The 24,430-nt window shown below is 41.4% G+C and overlaps 1 protein-coding gene across 3 annotated transcripts; it reads right to left on the minus strand.

Moving 5' to 3' along the window:
• Positions 1–285: 285 nt before the first annotated feature.
• On the minus strand, positions 286–21,082 carry ZNF507 (zinc finger protein 507). Of its 3 annotated transcripts, XM_066194415.1 has the most exons (8): positions 21,048–21,082; positions 15,737–17,871; positions 14,509–14,614; positions 9,937–10,054; positions 7,577–7,681; positions 4,423–4,557; positions 3,943–4,314; positions 286–2,649 (listed from the first exon to the last, which is right to left on the minus strand). In XM_066194415.1, the coding sequence occupies exons 2-7, from the start codon at positions 17,864–17,866 to the stop codon at positions 3,951–3,953; spliced, it is 2,958 nt and encodes a 985-aa protein (XP_066050512.1). In that variant the 5' UTR covers positions 17,867–17,871; positions 21,048–21,082; the 3' UTR covers positions 286–2,649; positions 3,943–3,950. The 3 variants fall into 3 exon arrangements, with proteins under 3 accessions (XP_066050512.1, XP_066050515.1, XP_066050514.1); XM_066194418.1 differs by lacking the exon at positions 7,577–7,681 and having other exon boundaries at positions 286–4,314; positions 9,937–10,051; XM_066194417.1 differs by lacking the exon at positions 7,577–7,681 and having other exon boundaries at positions 286–4,314.
• Between the last annotated feature and the right edge of the window lie 3,348 nt (positions 21,083–24,430).

Consider the following 24,430-nt stretch of genomic DNA (forward strand, 5'->3'; position numbering starts at 1 on the left):
AGCTCTTCAGCATGGTGCCACCCTAACTGCATGCAGGCTTATAAACATTTTGACTTAATAGTTTCACATTTCTTCATCACAGTTGCTTTGATAAAACTTATATTAGCAGTATTTAAACTAGTAGTAACAACTAATACCAATAATTTCATACAAGAGTGAGAAATGGCAGTAAAGTATTTAAAATACTTTTTGACTCAAACAGATTTCCCTCCCTCGAAACAGTGTTTAGTGTTTGGATTTTCCATATTCATATTTCCTAGAGGCCAAATAAAAGTGACTAAAGCGTTTAACAAAAAAAAGTTTATTACCAAAATACAATATTAAAGTCAATACGTGACAAACTCCTGTAAAGCAAAATAAATTATTCTACCATTGTACAGTATTCCAGAAGGTAGTTAAAGTAGTACTACAGACTTTGCTTCATCCTTCCAAAGAGTCGCCTATCAGGAACACAATCCTAGAGAGAGCTTAAGGCATGCAGCTTAATGTGCTGGATAACTTTATAAAACAAAACTCATCCTATTTAATAAGATACAGAATTAACTGCAGTCTTTACATGTCAGTTTTCTAAATTTTTTTTTTTTTTAATACTTTGGCTATAAAAGCAGTGCCATAGTGTTACAATACCTTTTCTTAAAAAAATACATGTACCCATGTCCATGAATATCAAATGCAAATGTAAATTTCTATTAAATATATCTTAACAAATGTTACTTTGAGCACCAACTGTACATTTCTTCAAATGATTAAATAAGTGCTTATGAAAGAGGAGAATACAATAACTCTGACTGAACCCCACTCTATTTTTCCAGGTCAAGCATAAATCAGGAAGATGAAATATGCACCCATTTTTCAGTACAGCCAAGTATGAATGAAGTTTGCTCTTTAGTGGAAGTACAGGCATTGCAAACAAAGCTGCAAGTTACAGTTTGTATCACAGAATCAAATCTAATTTAAACAAACAGCACGTGAAGAACTGATCACCTGGTAGTGCTGTGACCAAAGAGACAAAAATAGTTTAAAAACTTAAAAAAAGGGGGAAATTTGCAGTGTTAATGACTTTGAAATGTGCTTAAAACCCCAGACAAAACATGCAACCAAGCCAGCCATACACTTTTGAAAGCACATAACCTGAGAAACAATTTGCTTTCACAAAAACTAAGTCTTTAATTATTTCACATGCAGGACTTCTGACAAGTCCCTGGGAATTGTGAGTGGGTAACTAATTGCAAGCAGCATGGAAACAGCTAAAAAAAGTAAATCTCTGTGCATATGGGAAAAAGAAGTCTTTGTTGGCATTTTTCAGGACTGGTAATGGTTTTTAGAGGCAAGTAGCTTTCCCTGTTTCCCAGGAACACATGGTCAAAAGGAACAAAGCAACAAGATGGCAAAGAACAACTGTGAACAGACACATCCTGCTCAGGAATCCTGTGACACCCATTCCTGGTGCACTGCCCAGAAGGTGCAAGTGTGGCTTCCACACACTAGAGCTGTTCACTTTGATCCAAGGTTATTGGCTTCTGAAATTTTGGTTCAATGCCATCTCCTTCTTAGCTTATGAATGCAAGTTTTTCCTTTTTTATCTTTCATTAGCTGAGCAACTTTAACGTAATTACACAAAAATAACAGCGTGGTAAAGATTGTTTCTGTCAATACTGACTGGTACTTTAGCATTACTAGGGATCTCACTGTCCTTTAATTTTTCCAACAAATGGGATTTCTGAGTGAGAAAGTTGAGATATATTCAAGATGATGTAGTATTTTCACATTAATTCTATACTGAAGGTAAAACAGCAGTGTCAGTATGACAGTATGAACATCCCATTAAAAGTTCATTATCTCCACTGAAATTTGGGATCATGTAAATAAATAATGTGTTTTTCAACTGTAAAATCCGTCTGTAGGAATATGAAAAATAACTATTAACTAAAAATAAAGCGTAATTAACTTCACATACCTATTTAAGGTATCTCAAAAATTCAACACAAAACACTTTGACCTTGTATCCTGACCAGTTCTTCAAGTCGAATGTGTACTTTCTGCTATCTAACTCATCAACAAAATAATACCTATTTAACCCAAAACAAGTGAAATTGAGGAGATGTCTTGAAAACAAATATCAAATATATTTGAAGTCTTACTGCTTCTACCCTGGCCTCTACATTTTGAGCTGCTTCAGGAAGCTGTGACTTCTGTTACTGTTTTCTTTTCCTGGTTGCCACTTCCAGGCAGTGCTAGCACCATACAGACACTCCATGTGCCAGCCTCTCACTTTTACAGCTGCAGCCGATTTCTGCTGCCAGAAGGGTGTAAATAAAGGAACCAGAAGCCACTGTTTTCCTAAGAGTAAGGAACTTTGTAGGGACTGAGCCACTAAAAATCAGGTCACCGCATGCCCGTGTCAGCGCTAGGCATACTGCTGTGCATCTGCCATTCAGTAAAAGCAGGAATAAATACATGCCTGAACTAGGAAGTTTAAATCTGGCTGCCAAAGGGCTTCTTTGGAGGTGATACTACACTTAAAGAATCTTTCAAAAAATTAAGTAGCCAACTTAATCAATAACCTCAATAAAGTTGCCAGGTAACGAGCCAGTATAATAATACTCCACACTGACACAGATGAGTATCTTCTACTGCCAACTGCTGTAACTGTAAAAACAACAAACACACTGTAATTTTAGAAACTGAAGGTTTTAAAAGGGTGAGACTTCTATGTGTTTCTTAGACAACAAAGTAATCTCTAATTCCCTTTATCCATCCATACTATAGGCACTAATAAAATTTATTCAGTAAGTGACTGGATACAATTTTGGCTTAATACATTGTTTGCCATTTCTTTTTTAAAATATGATTTTCTACAGGAAGATTCTCTTTCAGCTCATTATTTCTACAGTTAACAGCTCTGACAGACAAGTGGGAAATTTGGCCAGCCAGTGGCATTTCGAAGATGCCAAAGCATGTAGGTGTTTCTGAAAATTCCAATTTGTGCTCACCTACATCTTTTGGAATCTACATAGCTTTAATCTACATCTACATTTGTGGCAATTATTTTTAATACCTTGTTCTCATTAAAAACATTGCTCATCCATACTGCAAAGTAATCACCACAAATGGAAAGTGACATTATAAGCTTTTCTTTTTTTTTAAATAATTTGTCTGAATGTGTCAAGAAAACCATGAAGAAACAACAGGTTATTGTTTTAAAAAAATAATCTGTTACACGCTATGAGTTGAAAAAACAGGAGTTTTGTAGCTAGGATCCATTCAAACAAATAGTTATTAACAAAATGCTTTTAGGTCCTTCACCCCCTGCTGCTCTAAATCTTTGTTGGAAAGTCTTTGTTGGAAAATTACTTGGGAGTTTGTAAAGCCTTAAAAACAGACTGGGCAAAATGGAACTCCAGTGTGTGCACAGAGCATGCCCTGGCCCACCTCCCCTCTCCCCACCCTCCAGAAGTCAGGCAGGGGGGTTCACCAGATCATGTTGTAACAGTTTTATCTGATCTGTTGCCAGACCATCTTTCAAAAAAGAGGGTAAAAAACCTTCTTTGTGGAATTCTTGGAAAACAACAAAGAGGGAGGAAGGAAAAAGCTTTTCAAGTGATTCAAAGCTTTCACACCTTTGGGTTTTGAAGTACTGTGCTAATGCATTATTACTGACTAGTACCTGACAGGAAAAGAGGTTTTTAAACCAACAATCCTACATTCTTGGCACCATATAAAGAAGTAACAGGTTAAAATGGATGGTTCTGTTCTCCACACCTTGTATTTATCTCTTAAATGATTCATCAGTCCCTGGTTAAAACACTGTACTCCTACTGAAACAAGAACTCAGGATGGGAAATCAAGTTTTGCTTGCAATTCTTCTCTTTAGCAAGTTTCTCAGGCAAAAATTAGCAAAGAAAGAAAATATTCACTCTAGGAAATCCTCTCTTAACTTACTGCTTCACCTAGTTTGTATTCTGAGCCGTGCTGTGCTCCTTGTTTAGAATGATGTTTATGATTTCACCCTCATGTTCTTTCATATGATCCAGCAGGTTTTCTTTGTTGGTAGACTCAAAACCACAAATGCAGCAGCAGAAGAGAAGAACACAGTATTCTGTGCCAAGGTGGGGCAGAGTGGAGTTCTTTTCTAAACTGCATGAGGTATTCATCAAGGTAGGTTTTTCATTTTCATCAGAACCTGAAATTTCATTTGTAGTCTGGTTAATTGACTCTGTGAAAGACACCAAGTTGTCTGAACTTCCTAGTATAGGTACTGTACTTTCATCTGTGCCTTCTAACAAGGTTTTGTCAGTGAGCTGTCCTTGAAACCTGAAATAATAAAAACCAAAACAAATATTAAAATTTACAGCTGTTGCTTTTTGAGTCAGGGTTGGGTCTTTTGAAAGATAACAGGGCTTGACAGTAAATCAGACATACCTACTGCTTTGTGAAATTGCATCATTAATAGCCTTGTTCACTTGTTCATAGTTATAATTTTGGTCACTTGCATGTTTCCACATGTGGGACTTCAAGGATGGAGGATGGCTACATACATATCCACAGAGAGAACATCTGGGGGAAAAATGGAGAAGGAAAAAGAGAAACATTTAAAAGTTTAATTTTATTAGTTTAGTAACGGTTGAGTTCTTCCAAAAGGATGAGTAAGCAGAGGCATCCATATGAACCTTCTTCCTGGTCCCCCTTTTCAGTTTCGTAACTGGGTCATGTGAATTTGCAAAGTTCCATCCTGAAATGTAAGACTATTTTTAGGGCCTGAGAACTCTTAAACCTAATTTTTTTTTGATTTCCTAAACACTGAATTGACATCTTATCTGTTTGGCCTGACAAAACTGTTTAAACACTGCAGAACTGCAGTATTTCTGCTGAGTGCAGAAACATGGCACCTGGCAGGGAGGTAAGTGAGCTCTCTCTGCCATTGCTCTGAACCAAGCAGGGACTGTGTAATTAGCAAATTACGCCAAGTGAACTAAATGAGTCCTTCATGGTATAGCAGGTATTAGTTTATGAAGCATCACAGAGTTGTTGAAGTTGGAAGGGATCTCTTGAAGTCACATAGTCCAACACAGCCCCTCAAGCACGATCAGCAGGTTGCTGAGGGCAGTGTCAGATTCTGAATATATTCACAGATCAAGATTCAGACAGGTGAGCATTTTCTCCAGCGTTTTCCATCAGCTCTGGTACCACAAAACTAAATTCTCTATTTCCCTGTAAAACACCATCTTATACAGTAAAGAACAAAACCTTGAAGGATAAATCCTATTTACAGGGAGATGTAACACATATATATATATGAACAGGAACAGCCCAAGTCTGATCAAATCCTGTAAAACCCTTTTCATGCAGGAATAAACATCAGAGGAGGCTTTTTAACATGTTTTTTATGATGATAAATTAGTCACCTCAGCATGAAGGAGATAAGTGATAATGTATGACATCACTTCAGAGCAGGATCTGTCTTTTTGTCTTTTGGATAAAAAAAAGCTATTTTGCTCAGCTGCCTGCTACTTTGGAAGGCTTCAGTTCCCCAAATCCAATGGAAAGGATCAGAATCAATCAAAGGTGACCTTGTGCTAATAAATTATAACTAGGAATGCATCTCTGCTCAAGCAGTGTGATCCCAGTGTGTTACTATGATGAGTCTGTTAAAATTACCACAACGTGAGTCAGTTTTTGTAAAATTTTAAGACCTTTTCAGAAATGTAACCTGGAAACACAGGAAGGCCTACATAAAACCACATTATACACTACAGTTCAGTCAGATTATATGACTTTTCTTAATGCCAGTAGGGTATAGTCTAAAATGCCCTGCAAATAATCATACACAGGAAACTATTTCTGCTCAGCAGAAGATTGCAGAGAACAGCAAAAATCCCCCAAGTCAGGGGAAGGCAGAGTACACAACCTTGCTTATGGAGCAAAGTAATTCTGTCCTGCTGGGGAACAAGAATTGTGTGTGTCCTTCTAGCTCACTTTTCTCTACTGATGTGGAATGTAGGATCCTATTTTCCCTCTAATTTGGAGCCTTACAAAGAGAATGGATGCTTACAAAGAAAGGTGAGTGTATTCTCGGATTGGGAGTATTAAGATCTCTAATAAGGCTGTTATAAAATACATCATTAGGTAAAAGGCAGACCTTGTAGTTAATTTATAGCTAAAATTAGGCCAAAATAATTTTTTTTGTAAAACGCAAAGATGAAAAAATAATCTAAATTTCTTTTAATATGCTCACTAGTCTCACCATACATATGATTTTCTGTGCCACTAACACTGCTTGGTCGGTGGTTTGGGAACACAATCAATGAAGCCACAGCCCAGTGTCCCACTTTTAGCCCTTTTAAAATACTTTCATTTTTGGAAGCTCATTAATTTACTCAGGTGATTTACTATTAAAATTTACTTTGCTGAGAACAGTATCTTTTGGGCCAAGTACTGTTGGCTATTTTAGCATACAATTCAAATCAGAAACTCCAACAGCTTTTAGCATGCTGCAGTACAGGTAATGATCAAATACTTACAATATATGTAACACTTTCTCAGAGAAACAAAATTATTTACCACTGAGTTTAGTAGTAGAAGCCTTTCAATTCCATAGCATGACCTGCCCTACTGCTTGATTTGTGCTGGATTATTAGACTTCACTGTTCAGGTGTATTCTACATGGATATACTGAGGGAACAATTATCATGCAGCTTTGGATAGATTAATTCCTTGGGGATCAAAGACCAAAGTGTGGAGGTTTCCAGTAATCTGTGGTAATACCAAGAGCACGCAGCACCACTGTAGAAAGTATGACAGCTGAGCCAAGAGAGCTTAATGCTTCTGGGAACATTTTGGGGGAAAAGGCAGTGGAAGTACTTTTAAGTTGTGGAAGCAGCTTTTCTTGAGAAGAAACCTCTATGTGAGCATGCTTAATTTGGATTCTCCATATTGCCCTTAAAATCTTCCACTAAGAAATATCCCGAATATTCTATTTTCTATTGCAAAATAGTAGTAGGCAATTACACTTATTTGTGCCAATTTTCTCATATATCTGGAAACCACCCATATCTATGGACAGACTAAAAGGGACACTCATCACTTAATGACTATTCATACTAAATCTTAACTAGGTGATGCCAACCTGGATTCTAACTGACATGTACATGCAAAGGCTGTGCCTAGACTGGGATATTAAACAAAGCCAGGGAACATTCCCAGATACTGGAATTTACCCATCTACAATGTTAAATGGGTTTGGCTCATACAATCTCCTAAACAATTCCAGGCATGTTAGGTAATTAATACAGCCCAGAAACTACTTGCAATAGGCAGTTTGTGTGCAACCACCACATTCTGGAAAGCAAAAGCTGACCGCTGTCCCAGGGGGAAGTCATGGACACGTTTAATGAGCCAGCTGAAGCACTGCCTGGGAACGCCATGGCAAATCCATCAAAAAACCCCAAGCGACCCCAAACAACTCTCTGGAATGAAGAACAACTCTGGGAGGGAAGGGAGCAGAATGTGAACCCTGCTTTAACGTAACAAACCCCCCTGTGGCAGAGCTGTTTGCCACATGAGCCCCGTTACATACTTGTACTGTTCCAAGAGCTGCACTGCCTGATGCTCCTGGGGGTGCCGCCTCATGTGGCACTTCAAGCTATTCATATTTGTGGTGGCGAAGTCACACACGCGACATCTGAAGAGACAACAACAAGTGAACTAATCTGACAATTCACTGCTGACACTGCTCCAAACACCAACAGCTATGAGAACTGCCTACAAAGACTTCAGCTGAGGACTAACAATATTTACAGACCTCCAAGTCATGAGTTAACCTGCTGTTGTTGGGCACTGAGAATCTTTTGCAGCCCAAAAAAGCCTCCACCTTTCAGCAAGCATCACTAGGCATACAGATTCTGTTTCTTCCTCAAATCTCTCTCGTGCCCCTCTCCTGATGTGGGTAAGCATCACTAAGTGCAAGGGAGGTGAGGATGCAGGTGGCTGGTGCAGCCCTTGCAAAGGCACAATGCTGCCCTATGAGCTGCAGGGGAGGATATGTGCTCTACTTAATGCACCAGCAATGTTCTCATGACATTGTAAAAGCCAAACCAGTAACAGAACACCAAGTTCCAGGGCTTTATTGCTGAAAAAGAAGTCAGTGACATGATCAACATATCCAGATTTAAGTGCCCTAAGTGTGTCACATCATGCCATTCAAATTCTGATTTTTTTTTACTTCTGTCACAATATCTTTGTACAAAACCAATACATAAAGCAGTCCAGATCTAAATTCAGATCCATGGATTTAGATCCCAAAGGGTTACACAAATTCCTTGTTGTTCATACATATCAATATACTCCCACACAGCCTTCCTCTATCTACCATATTAAAGCAGAAATCATCAAACTCAGCTAAAACTCTTATGAATTTGTTTGAACTTTAGGTGTTCCTTTTTTTTTTGAAATGGTAAAATGCCAAGTTATAAAGTCTGGTCTATAGTGTAAAACAGTTTGAGACTACAGGATACGTAGCCTGAGAATACTCACTGTGTTTTTGAAAGGATTTAATTGTGCAGTATTAAAATCCAGAACATATCTAAAAAAACCCATATCATTTAAGGCCCTACAGCTTTGTTTCCAGCAAGTTTTGTCAAACAAATAATAAAATATGTTTACAGCTCTCAAAATGGCAGCAATATAGTAGATTACTGTTTGATACTATAGAAGGCTTGAGGAATTCATGTTTCAGAAGGAGAAATACCATAAATACTGGATCATTATAGTTTTCAGACTGTGGCTTAAGTATCGTGCCAGGTTTTCAGATTTGTCTAAGGGGTTTATGAAAAAATAATAAGAGGAGCATGGCAGATGGGTTGGTTTGTATTTAGTATGCAGCAGTCTGTATCAGCAATGGAAAATTTCCAAGGGTTCCTAAATCAAAACAGGCTGCTAACACCAGTTTGAAAACTACCACGTACCAGACACTCTTCAGTATCTGCTGCTCCAACCTCACTAAGTCGTAAATAATGGTAATAGTGAAGGTTCTGAGGAGAAAACAATCTATTTGTATTCCACACTTGCTCTCTGAGTAAACATCTTGTGAATTTTTGCCGGTGTTATGGGATATCATTATAATGCACAAATCAAAATACAACGTGTCTTCAGGGTTTGTTTATGCAGGAGAGAAAGTCCCTGGCTTAGCTCAGCATTTCAAGGTGTTGAGTTTCCAGGATTTACATTAAAGATAGAAAGTTACATTAAAGATCAGCTCAAAAAAATCTATTGACTCAGATCTATTTTCCAGCCACTAGAGAGGGACAGAGATCCACACTGCATGAGCACAGATTGAATTTGGGGGAATTTATGTAGCAACCAATAGGAAAACGCAGGATTTCTTTTTTTGCTGGGGACCTCAGCTGTAGTATTACACGTGATTTTAGACACCCAAGTTCCTATATCCATTCATATGATACCCTTGTAGAAAACTTAGAAAATATGATCCTAAGTGAGCATGTCACTATTGTTAGAAACCAGTGAAAGAGATGAGGCACTTGGTGACAAGGGCGGAATTTTTCCACACTCTGTAGCAGCCACTGTACAGAGCAGTAATATGACAATGAAGAATATTTTGCAATAAAGCGAATCCAAAATGAAGTTAGGTGTGCAAGGGTTTTGAGAAATTCATTATTACTATTAGCCAAAATCCAGTATTATAACACAATTATCTTCCTGTCCACACGTGAATGCTTCACACTGAAAACAAGCGGCGGACTGCCACAGCAGAAGATGCCTTCTGGAAAAATTAGCAGATCTTAATTATGTGAGTTTGAGTCAGCCAGCAAGTGTGGCTCCTTCAGCGATTTGCAGTAAAATAATGTAACTGCAGTTCTTTACCAGCACCTTCGCAAGGGCAGGAGCAGTTCAGTGGCCCTGCTGGGGTCAGGCACTCACCTGTATGGCTTATCGGAGCTGTGGATGCGGCGGTGATTCCGCACTCCCACGTAGGTTGTGCTCGTGTACTCACACACATCACACCTGAACAGCTTCTGCACTGAAGACTTGCTTCCTGCTGAAACAAAACCCACTGCTTTAGAGAGCTGCACTCAGCCTTGAACGGAATTCTCAGATTATAACTCCATCACAAATGAATTACGAAACACGAATTGACAGTTGAAAGTAATAGTTTTGGATGTCCACAGATATTTAATACTTTTAAAGTATTAAACAGACAATGGACATAGGGGTAATAAAGCTATAGTTTATTTTACCATACTGTTCTGCATTTGCCTTGCCATTTACAGGAATTATTATAATTTTAGGAAAACACGTTCTTTTTCTGTATGTGGACGTTTCCCTTCTCCCCGCAGTTGGGTAAAATCCTGTGTTACAGTAAAAAGTGGTGAAACGTGGGACTGCTGAACCCAGCAGTTTCAGTGCTTTGCACAACGCATCAAATCAAAGGAAAAGATGGGGGTTGAGAATGGATGAGTTTCAAACTGACAAACACAGAAAAGAAAAGCAAAAGACCTCCAGAAACCTCTAAATCCTCTTTATCATCCACATACACTCACACTTTCTGAAAGATATGAGAGGGGGAAAAAAATAGATATTGACCAGATGTCTTAATAAATAATTTGGAACTTCTCCAAATTACTAAAAAGTATTTGTAACAAAAGTATTTTTTTTCTTTCCAGAATGAAAAACTCTTGAAAAATTAATGGTTGCAGAGACAAAGGTTAATGACTCCTTAAACACAGGAAAATGTGTGCCCACGAGTGCACAGGTGGAATATTTTTGAGAAGTGTGTACACTTTAACAGCCCTGTTCCTGCTCCCTCACTGAAAAATGGGACTGATCTGGGTTAAGATATTAACACTTGGGAAGAGGGATGGCATTTTTTATGCAGGTAATTTTCCTATTCCAGCCTATCATGCTGTACCTCACGCACTTTTTTTTAGGCTGAATTTTCTCATTATCAAAACAATTAAGAGTCATGATGGTAAAACTCTTTTAAGAAGATGTTTCTTTTCCCACAGGCAGGCACTGAATTATGCCAGAAAGGGTTCTAGATATATTATTCTGATGAATACAGTCAGACAGCTAACTTCAACGGTAAGGGAAAATTACAACTAATTAAACTTTCACTCCAAAATTTAGCACTTTTGGTTCAAGATGCAAAGTAATTAGGTAAGGCTGATAACCCCAGAGGGTTATTGTAAAGAATATATGGTATATCATATAAAATAGCAGTCTGAATGCAAAGACAGTGAAATAAAATTGGAATACTTCTGTGTGTATAGAGATAACTGAAAATATATTTCCTAGATTTCATTTTAAAACATGACACAATGCTCACTCTTTAGCATTCTTATAAGAAATAATATGGAAGTAATATACAACAGGCACTCTTTGCAAGTCAACCTTAAAGCAAAATATATTGGAATTTTCCCTACAATATGCTCATAGAGTGAAATTTATCAGTTTTGTTTTTCCTTTAATGTAAAAATTATCAAAACAATCCTAATTACTTACTTGAAGACTTTAGAATTTATATATCTGCATTATTCTTTTATGAAAACACATTAATGTAGGAGACCTCAAGTGGATCAAGGACACTCAGTGGGCTGCAGATCCATGGGAGAGCAGGGGCTGTGCTCTGCTTGAAGGGGTTTTCCATCTTAAATTCTGCAGCTTGAGGATAAACTGCTTCTAAATGCATTTTCTGTTATGAATTTGGTATTTCAGTGGGCAGGCAGTTTAAAACCAACAGTATCTAATGAGATTTTTAAAGCATTATGCAAACATATTAGCTGCAGCACAGTTCTAAGAGGCTCACACCCAGCAGCACACACTTAGGAGCAATTATTTATACCAATCACTACTTTATATTTATTCCTTCCACAAAATGCACATAAATTATAATACATCACATAATCTCTTGCTGTTACAGAATCGCACTCATGTCCCTCGCCCCCCTCCACTGGCTTATTTCTTGTGGGTTTGGGGCCTGCTTTTCTTTCTGGATGGAGAATATCAGGTCTCCTACAAGTGAATATGGAAATGCCAGGTCTTTGTTGCAGCAGCAGTAACAGGTGCTCCTGTAATGCTGCTTATTACCCTATTCCTTCATTATTAGACATTTACAATCCGATCATATCCAGTGTCATAATGCTCCTTTTAATTTATTGCACAACCACGATGAATAAAGAGACTTTTAGGACTAAACATTTCATAAACAAGAAATGAAACTGTTCCAGCTCAGGCATCTTTCACATAAACAGATGCTATGCCATAAACTTCTTTGTTTTGTGTTGCTTTATAGGGCTGACATCTGTTTGACAAGAGATTGCTGTACTGCAGTGGTGCTGCAATTTGATTATAAATTGGTTCTGAAATAATTTAAGCATTCCACAGTATGAGTTAATAAAAGTTTAAAAGGAGAACTGTTTTCATTCAAGCCACATTACTAAATTTCATGTGGGGTAAACAATCAATTAAAGTGCATGGCTGGAACTCTTGTATAAGATAATAATGAGAAAAATGTTTATAAAAACATCTCTAAATTAATTGAAAACAGGCAGATTTCTTGAACAGGGCCTTCCCTTTCATGGAAGCTAAATTACAAAATCAGGATATAAACTGTAAAACAACCTCATTAAACATACTAATTTCAAAAGCAGATAGGACTATTGATTTTCACAGTATCAGTCATGTTACCAGGACTTGAGTTCAAAAAGCAGAGTGTTTCTCCAAACCTGACATGCTTCAGATATTGCAAGGTAGTTATCCCTGCCTGTATCACAACATCTTTAGGAACACTGGTTCACAGCAAACAAAACACTGTCAGAATAGTCCAAGCTGTGCTTGTAAATATTTGTAACCTGCTCAACCAACAATATTTTATTTCCTATCACTTCCATTAAAGCATTTATGCTATTGCTTCTGCAGAAAACTCCCACTGTGTAACAAGAAACATTCCCGCTCCCAGGAGACCCTCCCTGTCTCCCCCTGGCTTTGAGTGGCTCTCTCAGGCTTAGGTCCTGGGGAGGCACTGAGCACTACAGCTCAGTTTCCTGAATTTAAGTGCCTTCTGCATTGATGAGAGCAAAAAGGAGCTGGGAGGGGCAAGTCTACCTGAGGTTGATGAGGTAATTAACTTTTAACTTGTATACTGAACACCAGAAAAGGAGGCAGTGTGAGCTAAGAGAGAAGGAAATTTGGGAACTCATTCTGTTCTGACATGTACCAAGTTGTTTTGGGCAAACCATTGCCCATCCACCTTGGCTCGTGTTAGTCAGTGCCTCGTTTCACAAGAAATTGCATCCATTTCAACAACTTTTGCACTCACTGAGCAGCTGTAGAGGAAAGAGTTGAACCCAGAAATTTCCACTGCAACCTAAGTACTATTAGAGTGCACGTTTTGCTGCCTAAACAAACAAGAGAGCACAGTTAGGACAGAGAAGAGCTTTGTGCACAAAATGGAAATACTTCAGCTCACAGTTTTTCAGAGACTGTCTAATTACTAGTATTTATCCATAATGCTCTAAAATTGCAAAATGCTAATAATTACAGCGCTGCCTTCAAAATAAAAATGCTCTAAATATTTTCAGTAGCTGTAACTCACCAGTGAAGAGGATGTATTCACACTGTAATGATACATAGTGGCTCTCCAGGACACACAAGGGATTTTAAGAGCACATTTTCTCTTAAACTTCCAAATTTGGTTATTTTTTCCCCTATTTGATTACCTTAATGCATCAAGGGTTTGCTTGGTTTGATTTTGTTTTGTTCTTTTGTTGCTGTTTATGTTTTGCAAACAAACACTATTAAATCAGAAGCAGATACACAGTTAAACAAACAGGAGGCTCTAAGCAACCTGCTCCAGTGGGAGCTGTCCCTGCCCATGGCAGGGCTTGGAAAGAGGGAAGCTTTTAAGCCCCTTCCAGCCCAAACCATTCTCTGTCTCTATGAAAATGCATACCTACTGTTACCCTGGCAACTCTTACAGATACAGGTTGCATATTTAGAATGTCTTACATTTGCCTCGCTAGGGCTAAAATAAATGACTCGTTTTGGACATTACCATAATTAAACAGAAATTTCTAAACTCAGAAGGGATGGCATTGTATGCATATGCTGACAGCAAACTACATTACCATGGTGACTTAAAAAAAAAAGGCTTTCTTTTGTTTAGGTCATTTGGAGAATACTGCAGCTGCTGATGGATGGGAAAATAATATTTTCTTCTTAAAAATCCAGAATAATATTGCACATCAGTTGTTTTTCACAAGAAGAAATGCAGGGTTTAATTACTGGGGCTAAAAATATATCACCTAACAATAAACGCCACCTCAAGACTGACTGTGGTAAATTTTGCCCTCTGGAAAGAACATACATTTCAGGTTATGAACAGGCATGAAAACATTTCAGCACAACAGACCTTAAAACCAGTTACACAAATACAGCAAACAAGTAATGTTATGAGTGGCTCTTTGTAATTTCAAGTGTAAATATAAACAGTACCTTCTCTATCATCTGCTTCATTGGAAACTATTAGTTTGTTAGCTGTAGCTGTAGAGAAGAGATCTGGAAGACTGTGTTGTTCTCTTTCATGATTTCGCAGCTGGCTCTGAAAAAACATTCCTAATGTTTAAATATGCACTACAAACACAGAGTGATCACTTGGAATATTGCAATCATGTGTGACATTGTTACTCAAGCTTTAATGACAACTGGTAGGAAATGTATGTTAGCGTATATATAGATTACCCCTTAGGTAATTTTACTACAAACAAGACAAGGAAATATCATGAATTAGTAACATGAAGGACTGATGAGAGTGACTGAGAGGATTCTCTATTTGTGTTTATTTAGAAAACAGATTTCCTTTTTTCCCCATTCTTACAGACAAGTGGCCACAGTTCTTCCTCCAAAATTACTGTCCTCCAAAAGCAGTGTGAGGTTAGAGGCTTGTGTGAAAATTAACTCAATTGCCTGCTGACTTAAGAACACACCAGTCCTCTTTTGACTTGCTTAGGGAGGAAAAAGAATAGAGAGCCTTTTGCTACCCTACCTGGCTATTTTTTCAAACTAGGACTAAATGACAATAAATATGGCAAAATTTCCATGGTCACTACCTCCAAGAGGTTCAGCTGTACAGCTGGATACTGATGCAATCTGTTCTGAATTCCTGAGTACTGAGCTGAGTCCATAGGAACTCACTCACTAATGCTTAAAATAGCAATTAGGAAAATGGCAGAAGCGTATTATTCCGCTCTGCTATGTAATCTTTCAAATCTGAGTTCTACAGGACATCCAGAGCAACACAACAGTGGAAAAAAGAAAACACAAAATTTCTGCTTCAATGTGTCTCATGTTACCCCCAACTGCCACACTCCCAACAGGAAGGCATGTTTGAGCATTCTTTTGAGGTTTCTGCTCTTAAGTTCTTTGATGTTTCCATTTCTTCCTGCAGTTGCTATGTGTGGGCAGAAAAACAACACGATATGATTATGTCCCTAAGATAATTCTCAGGAAAAGAAGTTACGCGAGGAAGCCAGGTTATTTCAGCGTAGGTAAAGCAGAATAATTACAGCTGGACCGTATATTCAGCACGTGCTGCTGGCAATAATCCCTACCGGTAATTACAACGAAGCCAGGATGTCAGACTGAATTAAGTTAGCAAGAGGCATCACCAGTTATTAAAAAAGCAGCAGAAGAGGTTATTGGGCGATTCTGGGCAGAGCTTTACCTTGTAGTGGAAGGACTCCTCGCACTGCTTGCACTGGTACATGCGAGCCTTGCAGTGGTTGATCATGTGGCTCTCCAGGCCCTTGCTGTCGCCGGCGATGTGCTCACAGATGGGGCACTGGTAGGGCTGGCGCTGGCGGTGCACCCGCAGGTGCTGCTTGATGTAGCCCTTGTTGCCGCTGCTGTAGTGGCAGAGGCGGCAGCGGTACGGGCGCTCGGCGCTGGGGATGAACTCCACCAGGTTAGCGCCCGCCCCCACGGCCGCCGGGCCGCCGGCGCTTTGGCACTGCGCGTTGTCCTGCAGCTCCTTCAGGATGTCGTCGTCTGAAGCGTTCTGGTCCGTCCTCTCCTTCAGCTTCTCGATGACGGTGAGCAGCGACATGCTGATGCCCATTTTAATTGGCGCTTCTGATAACTCCGGCCTGTCTTTCTTTATCTCAACTATTGCACATTCGCTTTGGTTTAGGCCGCTGAACTCGGAAGGATCCTTAAGTGAGGACACCACTTTAGAATGAGCCACGCAAGGGCCATCAGCTCCTCCCCGTCCTGCACCTGCATCCACAGCATCTTCTCCAGTCAGAGCTCTGAGGCTGGACTGTGTCAGTTCTGCAGCTCTAATTGGCATCGTAACTAGAGCTTCTGCTGCTAAGGAGTGCAGTCTCAAAGACTCTGAATTTGTCCTCCTTCGGGCAGGAGGCATGTTTTCGTCAGCTGTTACATTTTTATTAGTGCTTAATTCGTTATCTTTCTTCTCGGTGTTATTCCATTCTATTATTACTTCTTGAATTGCATCTGAATGATAAACTTCGTCAGGTTCTTCACAGGTAACAGAGGACTCCTCCGAGATCAGTTTTTTTTCTGTTTCAATGTCAGTGTTCATTGAGAATGGCTTTTGCAAAACACTTTCTTCAGCACCTGGCAAACGCTCTACTATGACATTAATGTGACCCTTTCTATTTGGACTACAACTGATGATTTTCTGTGCTGATGACAGCAGGCTGTCAGTTATCAAACTGTCTGGTTCTGTATCTGATACAGTCTCCTCCACAACCTCTGTAGGAGGAGAATGCACCACGGACTCACTTAGTATCTCTTCCTCTTTTACATTTGTTCCTACGGGCGATTTACACGACAGTTGCTCAGAATTGCAAATCTGAAGCTGAAGAGAAGGCTCACTATGGATATCAAGTTCATTGTTTTCCAAAGAAAGGACAACTGTATCCACACTATGAGGTGTGTGAGTTACCACAGTCTCTGACAAGCTGGTGGTCTCATTTTCTTCCTCAAAGATGGGGTAGGAGCAATCAACCTCCCCGGCGTGTTTCCAAGCGTGCGTTTTCAACATCCTCTGCTGACCGCAGGTGTACCTGCAAATTAAACACCTGTACATGCCATACTGCTCGTAGGTGTACCATTTCCTCCTGCCCATTTCAGGCACAGGAGCAGACTGAGTTGTATCCTTACATTCCAAATTTCCCGTCTGATCAGTCCCTGATTTGACACTTCCTTCCACTGGCCCTTGCAGAAATGAACTGGTGACATTGACACACTGCTGCACTTTTGTCTGGATGCTGTTTTTACCACCATTCTCGTGGTGATTTTGGAAGTGAGATTCAAGTTCTTCTTGGCTTTTGGAGGCAAAATGACATTCTGAGCACATTAATATCACTTCATTTTTCTGCCCGTGTTGTTTTACGTGTTCTTGCAGAGTTAAGAGCGAAGGTGACAGAAACTTACAGAGACCACACTGGTAGCACGTCACCTTTTTTTTGCTTTGTGGAAGACATTCAGTCACAAAATAATCTGCTTGTAGCTCTTCAGTCTTTTGAGTAGCAATCACTGAGAGCTCGATTGCTTTAGCTGGGATTTCACAAAGCTCATCTGCATCCAAGGACTGTGCAGAAGCATCGGCGTGAGAACGTTTCTTCCCTATTAAAAGGCATCTTTGTGACTTCTCACTTTCAACTATTTTGCTCAGCTTCTGGATAACGTGGATCAGGGGGTCAGTTTTACATTTCCTCTGGTCTTCGCTGCTCTGCAGTGTTGGGCCAATGACTGTTTCAGAAATCAGCACAGCCTCCTGCTCCCCAATATTTGGCATCAATACTGCGATGCTGCTTCCTTCTTCCATAATACCTGGGAGAATGGGGGTCGTAAAAAATAAAGATTTATACCTGCACAAAAAGGAAAATACAGCCCAGTACTATTTACGTTGCTCTCCTTACTAAACACAGAAGCCAAATTCCATTAACCCCGTAAAAATCTTCAGAATGGCTACAGAAATAGCCAAGGATATTGGGGACATTTAGTGGATACTGTGGCTGCAATTCACTACAGCTGGAGAGAATAATTCCAAGACAGCCTCCAACAGGCTGCCTCCAAGTTGTAAAAGGGCAAGACAAGTATTTTCAAGTGTGAGCTGAAGAAGAGTGCTACAGCTATTCTCTTTTTCTTTCCCAGTGCCGCACACTTGAATGCTAGACATTAAAATACCAGTTGACAGTAACTGGGAAACTGATGTTTAAAAACATGGTATGTTATGAAAATATATCCCGAATGTACTTCGATGCACTGATGCTCCTAAAGCAAATGACAATTTGCAACAATGAAATTTACAAAAATAAGCAGCTTTTTTCCTTGGAATGTTAGAAGAAAGTAATTCTGGCATTACCTTGCATTAGTCATTTTACTATGACTATTTTAAAGACCATTCAAATGTCAAATCATACTTCTCATTGTCATTTTCCAGAAAACTTATTAATTGCAGCTTTTCCCACAATTTCCTAATTGTAGGGAAAATCAAGTGGTACTAAAGTTACAAAGAGCTATTATTTTATGTTTTGAGGGAAAGCTACAGGCAGTCACTATTTCAAATTACCCCTCCTTTAAAAATGTCAAACCATAAACCACAGGCAATAATGTGATAGTGTTGGAGGTCAAATTAGAAGCCAATATACAAAGTTTTACATGAAAACATACCTTGTGATGTGGGCAGTGCTGTGGGGTGGGGGGGAAGGAGCTGGACAAAGCTCTTACAGTTAAATTTTCTTTTGAAAAAATGTCTAGAAATAACCTAATCAAGTGCCTCTACATCTACACACACATATTTTATACAAAGGTTTTATATTCTACGTATAAAACTGAGAACATAAAGAGATGAGGGATATTTACCAGTCATCCTTGAAAATTATGCCAAGTTAATTCATGTGGATTTTTTTTTTTTTTTTGCAAGAAAGATACAGAGGCCAAAAAAAGAATTTCCAGAACTGGTCCTAAAAGCCCATGAAATCCACTCTTTTCTAGCTATGGATTTAGTGACAGCATCATAACGCACAGACACACGAGAGCAGGGTCTGTGGTGCCCCTTTCCCACTACAGAAAAACTCTGGGCAGAACTACTCACATTACCTTCATCTGCCATTCAACTTACAATTCAGGTCATCATCAGAGCGATCAGTTGGTTTAGTATCATCTGCACTTCATGTTAAATATCTCAAGTTGAAAACTATTATTTGAAAACCACCCTATTTCAGTTATATAATAAAACTTTGCTGTTTGTTTCACTGTCCGTAACACGTTTTCAAACCATTATGAAAAGTGAACAAACTTGCTTTTTCCCCTGAAAGCAGATTTAATGGAACGCTCAAAGGAGTAATGTCTACTTGAAATGTTTTCAATCTGAAAATAAGTTAAGGAAAATTGGTGCCACCTTAAATTACCCTGAGTACTTTTAAAACTTTGTAAGTAATGCTAAATAGGCAAATACCTTCCCTACCTGAAACCACCTGAAAGCAGCACAACAGCTAAGAGGAAAATTCCTTGACAAAAGATCATAGAAGAAAAAAAAATGCTGCCATATACCACTGCTGTCAAAAAAGCAAATCGAGGGAGTACCTTCACCTGTATTGATTTGGGATGCTTGGAGCTGGTCCCCGTTACCACATGCATAACTGTGGTATACGTTAGGTCACTCTTTGCTTAGAGTTTAATGCTTAGTGTTGCAGACTTTGATTTTTAGAGGGATGGCAAGAACCGTACACAAATTATCACAGAATAACTTGGAAGGGACCCGCAAGGATCATGGAGCCCAGCTCCTGTCCCTGCACAGGACCATCCCCAAGAGTCACAGTGCCCGAGAGCGCTGTCCGAGCGAGCTACAGAGCAATTAACTTGGAGCGTCTGGGGATGCCCGAAGGACGCCGAGGGGAAGGTGCAGCCCCGGGGAAAAGCTCCGAGCTGCCCATTCCAGCCGCGTCCAACACCCGCCGGACCAGCGCGGCCAGCCAGGGCGAACCGCCTCCCGGCAGGAAAAGCCAAGCACACTTTGCACAACCTGCCTCGCAGAGGGCGGTGTGATGGTATCGCAGCCCCTGAGGGCAGGGAAACTGCCCGGCCGGCCACGCCGCCGCTGCCCGGCCCGAGCCCCGCTCCGTGCCCGGCCCCAGCCCCGCTCCGTGCCCGGCCCCAGCCCCGCTCCGTGCCCGGCCCCAGCCCCGCTCCGTGCCCGGCCCGAGCCCCGCTCCGTGCCCGGCCCCAGCCCCGCTCCGTGCCCGGCCCCAGCCCCGCTCCGTGCCCGGCCCCAGCCCCGCTCCGTGCCCGGCCCGAGCCCCGCTCCGTGCCCGGCCCCAGCCCCGCTCCGTGCCCGGCCCCAGCCCCGCTCCGTGCCCGGCCCCAGCCCCGCTCCGTGCCCGGCCCCAGCCCCGCTCCGTGCCCGGCCCCAGCCCCGCTCCGTGCCCGGCCCCAGCCCCGCTCCGTGCCCGGCCCCAGCCCCGCTCCGTGCCCGGCCCCAGCCCCGCCGCCCGCCCCGCTCCGTGCCCGGCCCGAGCCCCGCCGCCCGCCCCGCTCCGTGCCCGGCCCGAGCCCCGCCGCCCGAGCCCCGCTCCGTGCCCGGCCCGAGCCCCGCCGCCCGCCCCGCTCCGTGCCCGCAGGTGCCGCCGCCGCCGCTCCGGTAGCTCTCCGGGCGCGGAACAGCGGCGCCGCCGCAGCCCAGAGCAGCGAGGAGCCGTGCCGCCGGGGAGGCGAGGCGGTGAGGAGGGGAGGGAACGGAGGCAGCCCCGGGCCCGGGAAGGCTCCGCCGGGAGCCGCCGCCGCCCGCGGCTCCGCACATGGGCTGCAGCGCGTCGCCCCGGGGCCGGCCCGCCGCCGCCTTGCCTGGCGCCTTGCCTGGCGCCTTGCCTGGCGCCTTGCCTGGCGCCCGGCCGCCCGCTGCTGGCTGGCTAGCTGCCCGCCCGCCCGCCGCCGCCCGCTGGTGCCGGGCCGTCCCGCGCGGCTGTTTGCCGGTAATAACGGAGCAAAAGCCCGGTTATCCTCACCTCCGGCCGCCGCTTCAAGATGGCGACGATGGAGCCCGAATCACGTGACTCGAGGGCCCGGGTCAGGTGACCGGCGGGGGGCGCTGCTGCCGCGTCAGCGCCGCCTCCCGTTCCCATGGAGACGGGCAGGGACAGGCCGGGGGGGGACAGGCCGGGGGGACGCGGGGCGTGGGACACGAGTGAGAGTGTGTGTGTGTGTGTGTGTGTGTGTGTGTGTGTGTGTGTGTGTGTGTGTGTGTGTGTGTGTGTGTGTGTGTGTGTGTGTGTGTGTGTGTGTGTGTGAGACACGAGAGGGGGTGTGTGTGTGTGCGTGTGTGCGCGTGTGTGTGTGACACGGACCGGGGGTGACACCGGAGCCGGGGCCCGTGTGTGCCAGCGGGGCAGTGTCCCAGCCCCGCTGTGTCCCGGGGCCGCCCGAGCTGTCCGTGTGCAGCTCAGACTTCAGTCAGTGTCGGCGTGCTGCCCCTGCACCCCGCTGGGGACGGGATGCCCAGAACCCCGAGGTATTCCCACAGCCAGGGCCAACCTGGCAGCTCCAAGTGTAGAGCCTCCCAAAAGGTGGCTTTTCCCAGCACGGTGTTGGATGGTCGGTAAACACGTGGACTTAAAAACTCAACAACCGCCACAGTTTGGGACTGAAGCTGTCAAGAACGTTTAGCAGTTTTAAGTGGGCAGAAATTCCCAGTTTTATACATACGCCGCACGCCAGGGGCTACCTTGGGCGCTGTGCACCAGGAATGGTACATGTAGTGAGTTGGTGAGAGATTTCATACAGGCTGAAAATTCAGGTCAATCATGAGCTTCTGAAGTGATTTCAAAAGTGGCCGGGTGGTGGCAAGTAAAACCCAATCTTCATTTCCAGGACGGGGATTGAAGTGTATTGGTGTGGAGATTTGGATTTGGAGGGATGTGGTAAAATTGTTGGAGCTTTTTGCAAAGTCACTTCCTCCCACAGCTGACAGACTTTTAAATTGTTTTGTAGATACATGGTGTTTTTGAAGTATATGATCTTTTTAAAATATTGTCAAATGAGGTATTCAAGAGATGGATTTGACCATCCTTTCAAAATCTCTAATTTTACTTTTCCTCTTTGACTCCTTGAATTATAAAGCTCTGTTTAATTATACAAAGTTTTACGACAATTCAAGTCCTATCCTACAATCTCTGACTTGCTAAGAAAAACTTGGTAAGCCTCTGATAAGGCTTTTTTAAAAAAATAAATTGCTGTCAAGAAAACGCAAGGATACAACCTATCTTCTTAACACCGATTAAATGCATTTAATTAAAGAAAATAAGAGTAAAAGATTAAGCTGTATAGCATTCACAGTGTCAAAGGTAATATAATAAAAATAAAAATAAAAATAAAAATAAAAATAAAAAATAATAATAATGGCAACTTGTTTCAGCTGTTTCTGCCATATTAAGTAGAGCCTTTTCATAGAAATTATTTTTCTTGTACCCTGTTCCTTTAAAAGCTTTGTTTCCACATCTGTATGTGTCATAGTTTAATTAACCAGTTACCTGAATTGAATCACTCTTGTAGATACAGGACTCTCAACCTCCTTTTCCCAATCAAAATATACTCGGATCTGCTACATCTGAATTAAAAATACTGGGTTGATAACGAGAATCATTTCCATGCACTCTGTTATTCTTTGTTGTAATGAAACCTGGACTAAGTTAAAGATTTCATTCTCTGCGCAGGTATGATTGTACCAAAAGACAGATTTAGATTTTACACTTTTACTTTAATTTGAAAGACTTCTTAATTCAAGAAGTTATTTTCCTATTTTTCATTTTCATTGCTTTCAAGCTGAAGGAGACATGAAACGAAATGAAATCCAAATAAGGGACCTCTCCCCGAGCAGTAGAGATGAGACTCTTACATTGAGGACAATATGTTCACAATGTTGATGTTTTTGTAAAATTCCATACAAAATTGCTTCCCAAGTACTGTAAATATACCCAGAATGTCAGTGGCGTGAGTTTTATGGTAAACAATATAAGCTTAATTTAAAAGAGTAACACATAGTCTAGAAACACCGGGTGAATTTCAGGCTACTTGGGCAAAGATGCAATCTTGAAGTGAAAACATGCGAAGTGTGCAGAGGTTGTTGTGTACACTTCTAAAAGAACAGAAACCTACATGTAGTGGCTTTCCTATAAGGTGCCTGTTTAGTCTTTGGAGCCTCAGTCTTGAAACTCTTTTCAGTCATCAAAAGAACAATTCGGCTTGGTTTCATTAATGACTTGTACCAGCAATGAGTTATATAATTGTCAATGAAAAATCCAATTTAGCCCGTGAGTTTTCTACATTTTCATGCCTGGCAGTTCCCAAACCATTCCAAAAGCTTTATAATTTTCACATTATTATAATGTATTATATAACTGGAGTCCCTGACTTTATTGAGTGGGCATTAAATAAAGTGATTAGTAACTGTGCACAACAGGAGTGAATCTTGCACAGAGCTCTGGTTGGAAGGGAAGCTTTGGCTGCTGCATCCCTTCCTGCGTGAACAGGGCCATGAGTGCTGTATGAGCACTTGGAGTGGCATGAGAAGAAAGAGAATTTTAATTTCATATTTCACCTAAGTTTCAGTTCTTGGTAGCCTGGAGTTGACCTTTATTGTGAGGTAGATCCACCATAAAAAGATGGAATTCGCTGTTGCATCACAGTACTGTTGGCAAGTAGGGATTTTTCTGCTATCTTTATAGACCAACTACAACACAAAAGCCTGGATTTAGTTTTTTTACAATTTCTTCTTGGCTGACAGAAGGCATTTCATATTGTCTATATCTGCTCATAGCTGTCTTGTTTCTGCGTAAAAAAAAGTTTAAAGTGCGTAAGAGACAGTTCACTATCACGTGAAAAATGAAATGTTTGGTTCCTCAGAAGATGGTGGAAGAATTTGCACGTTTTCACATAGGTGTACAAGTATTGTACAAGTACTTTGATTTGTGAGACTGGCGTTGTGGGAAGCCTTATTGTGAAATGGAGCCCTAGGGGACATTGTGACCCTCTAAATCCAGAAGTTTGTATTTGCAAATGTGATGTGTAGTCTGGGGAAATGCAGAGAGTGAGAGAAGCATGGTAAGAACATGGCTTAGGAAAAACGACGTGGTGTTATTTGTCTATGAAATAGGACCACATTTTATTCTGAGAGAAAATACTGCAGGAGGATTGAGAATTGTTAGGAGTACTGAGAAATTATGCAGGGAAGAATGAACACAGTGTCCCTGCATTTAGACAGTACAATAGAACATGGTAGACATATATGGATAATAAATAGTATAAAGGAAAGAAATTGCACTTTAAATATGCTTCTACCATTAGATTAATTAGTTATTCGGTGAAGTTGAATAATGGTTGTGCTTTCAAAACA

Source organism: Chamaea fasciata, unplaced genomic scaffold, assembly GCF_029207755.1.
Source record: "Chamaea fasciata isolate MVZ Bird 193981 ecotype frontalis unplaced genomic scaffold, bChaFas1.0.hap1 SCAF_12, whole genome shotgun sequence".
Classification (NCBI taxonomy): Eukaryota; Metazoa; Chordata; class Aves; order Passeriformes; family Sylviidae; genus Chamaea; species Chamaea fasciata.

What these genes read in the sequence shown, in the direction of transcription:
- ZNF507 (XM_066194415.1), bottom strand. Translation starts at nt 17,866, where the DNA reads ATGGAAGAAGGAAGCAGCATCGCAGTATTGATGCCAAATATTGGGGAG. An exon ending in AGGAGTCCTTCCACTACAAG is followed by an intron (nt 14,615 to 15,736) that starts GTAAAGCTCTGC and finishes ATGTTTTTTCAG; the next exon opens with AGCCAGCTGCGAAATCATGA. An exon ending in TGAAGCAGATGATAGAGAAG is followed by an intron (nt 10,055 to 14,508) that starts GTACTGTTTATA and finishes GTTTTGTTTCAG; the next exon opens with CAGGAAGCAAGTCTTCAGTG.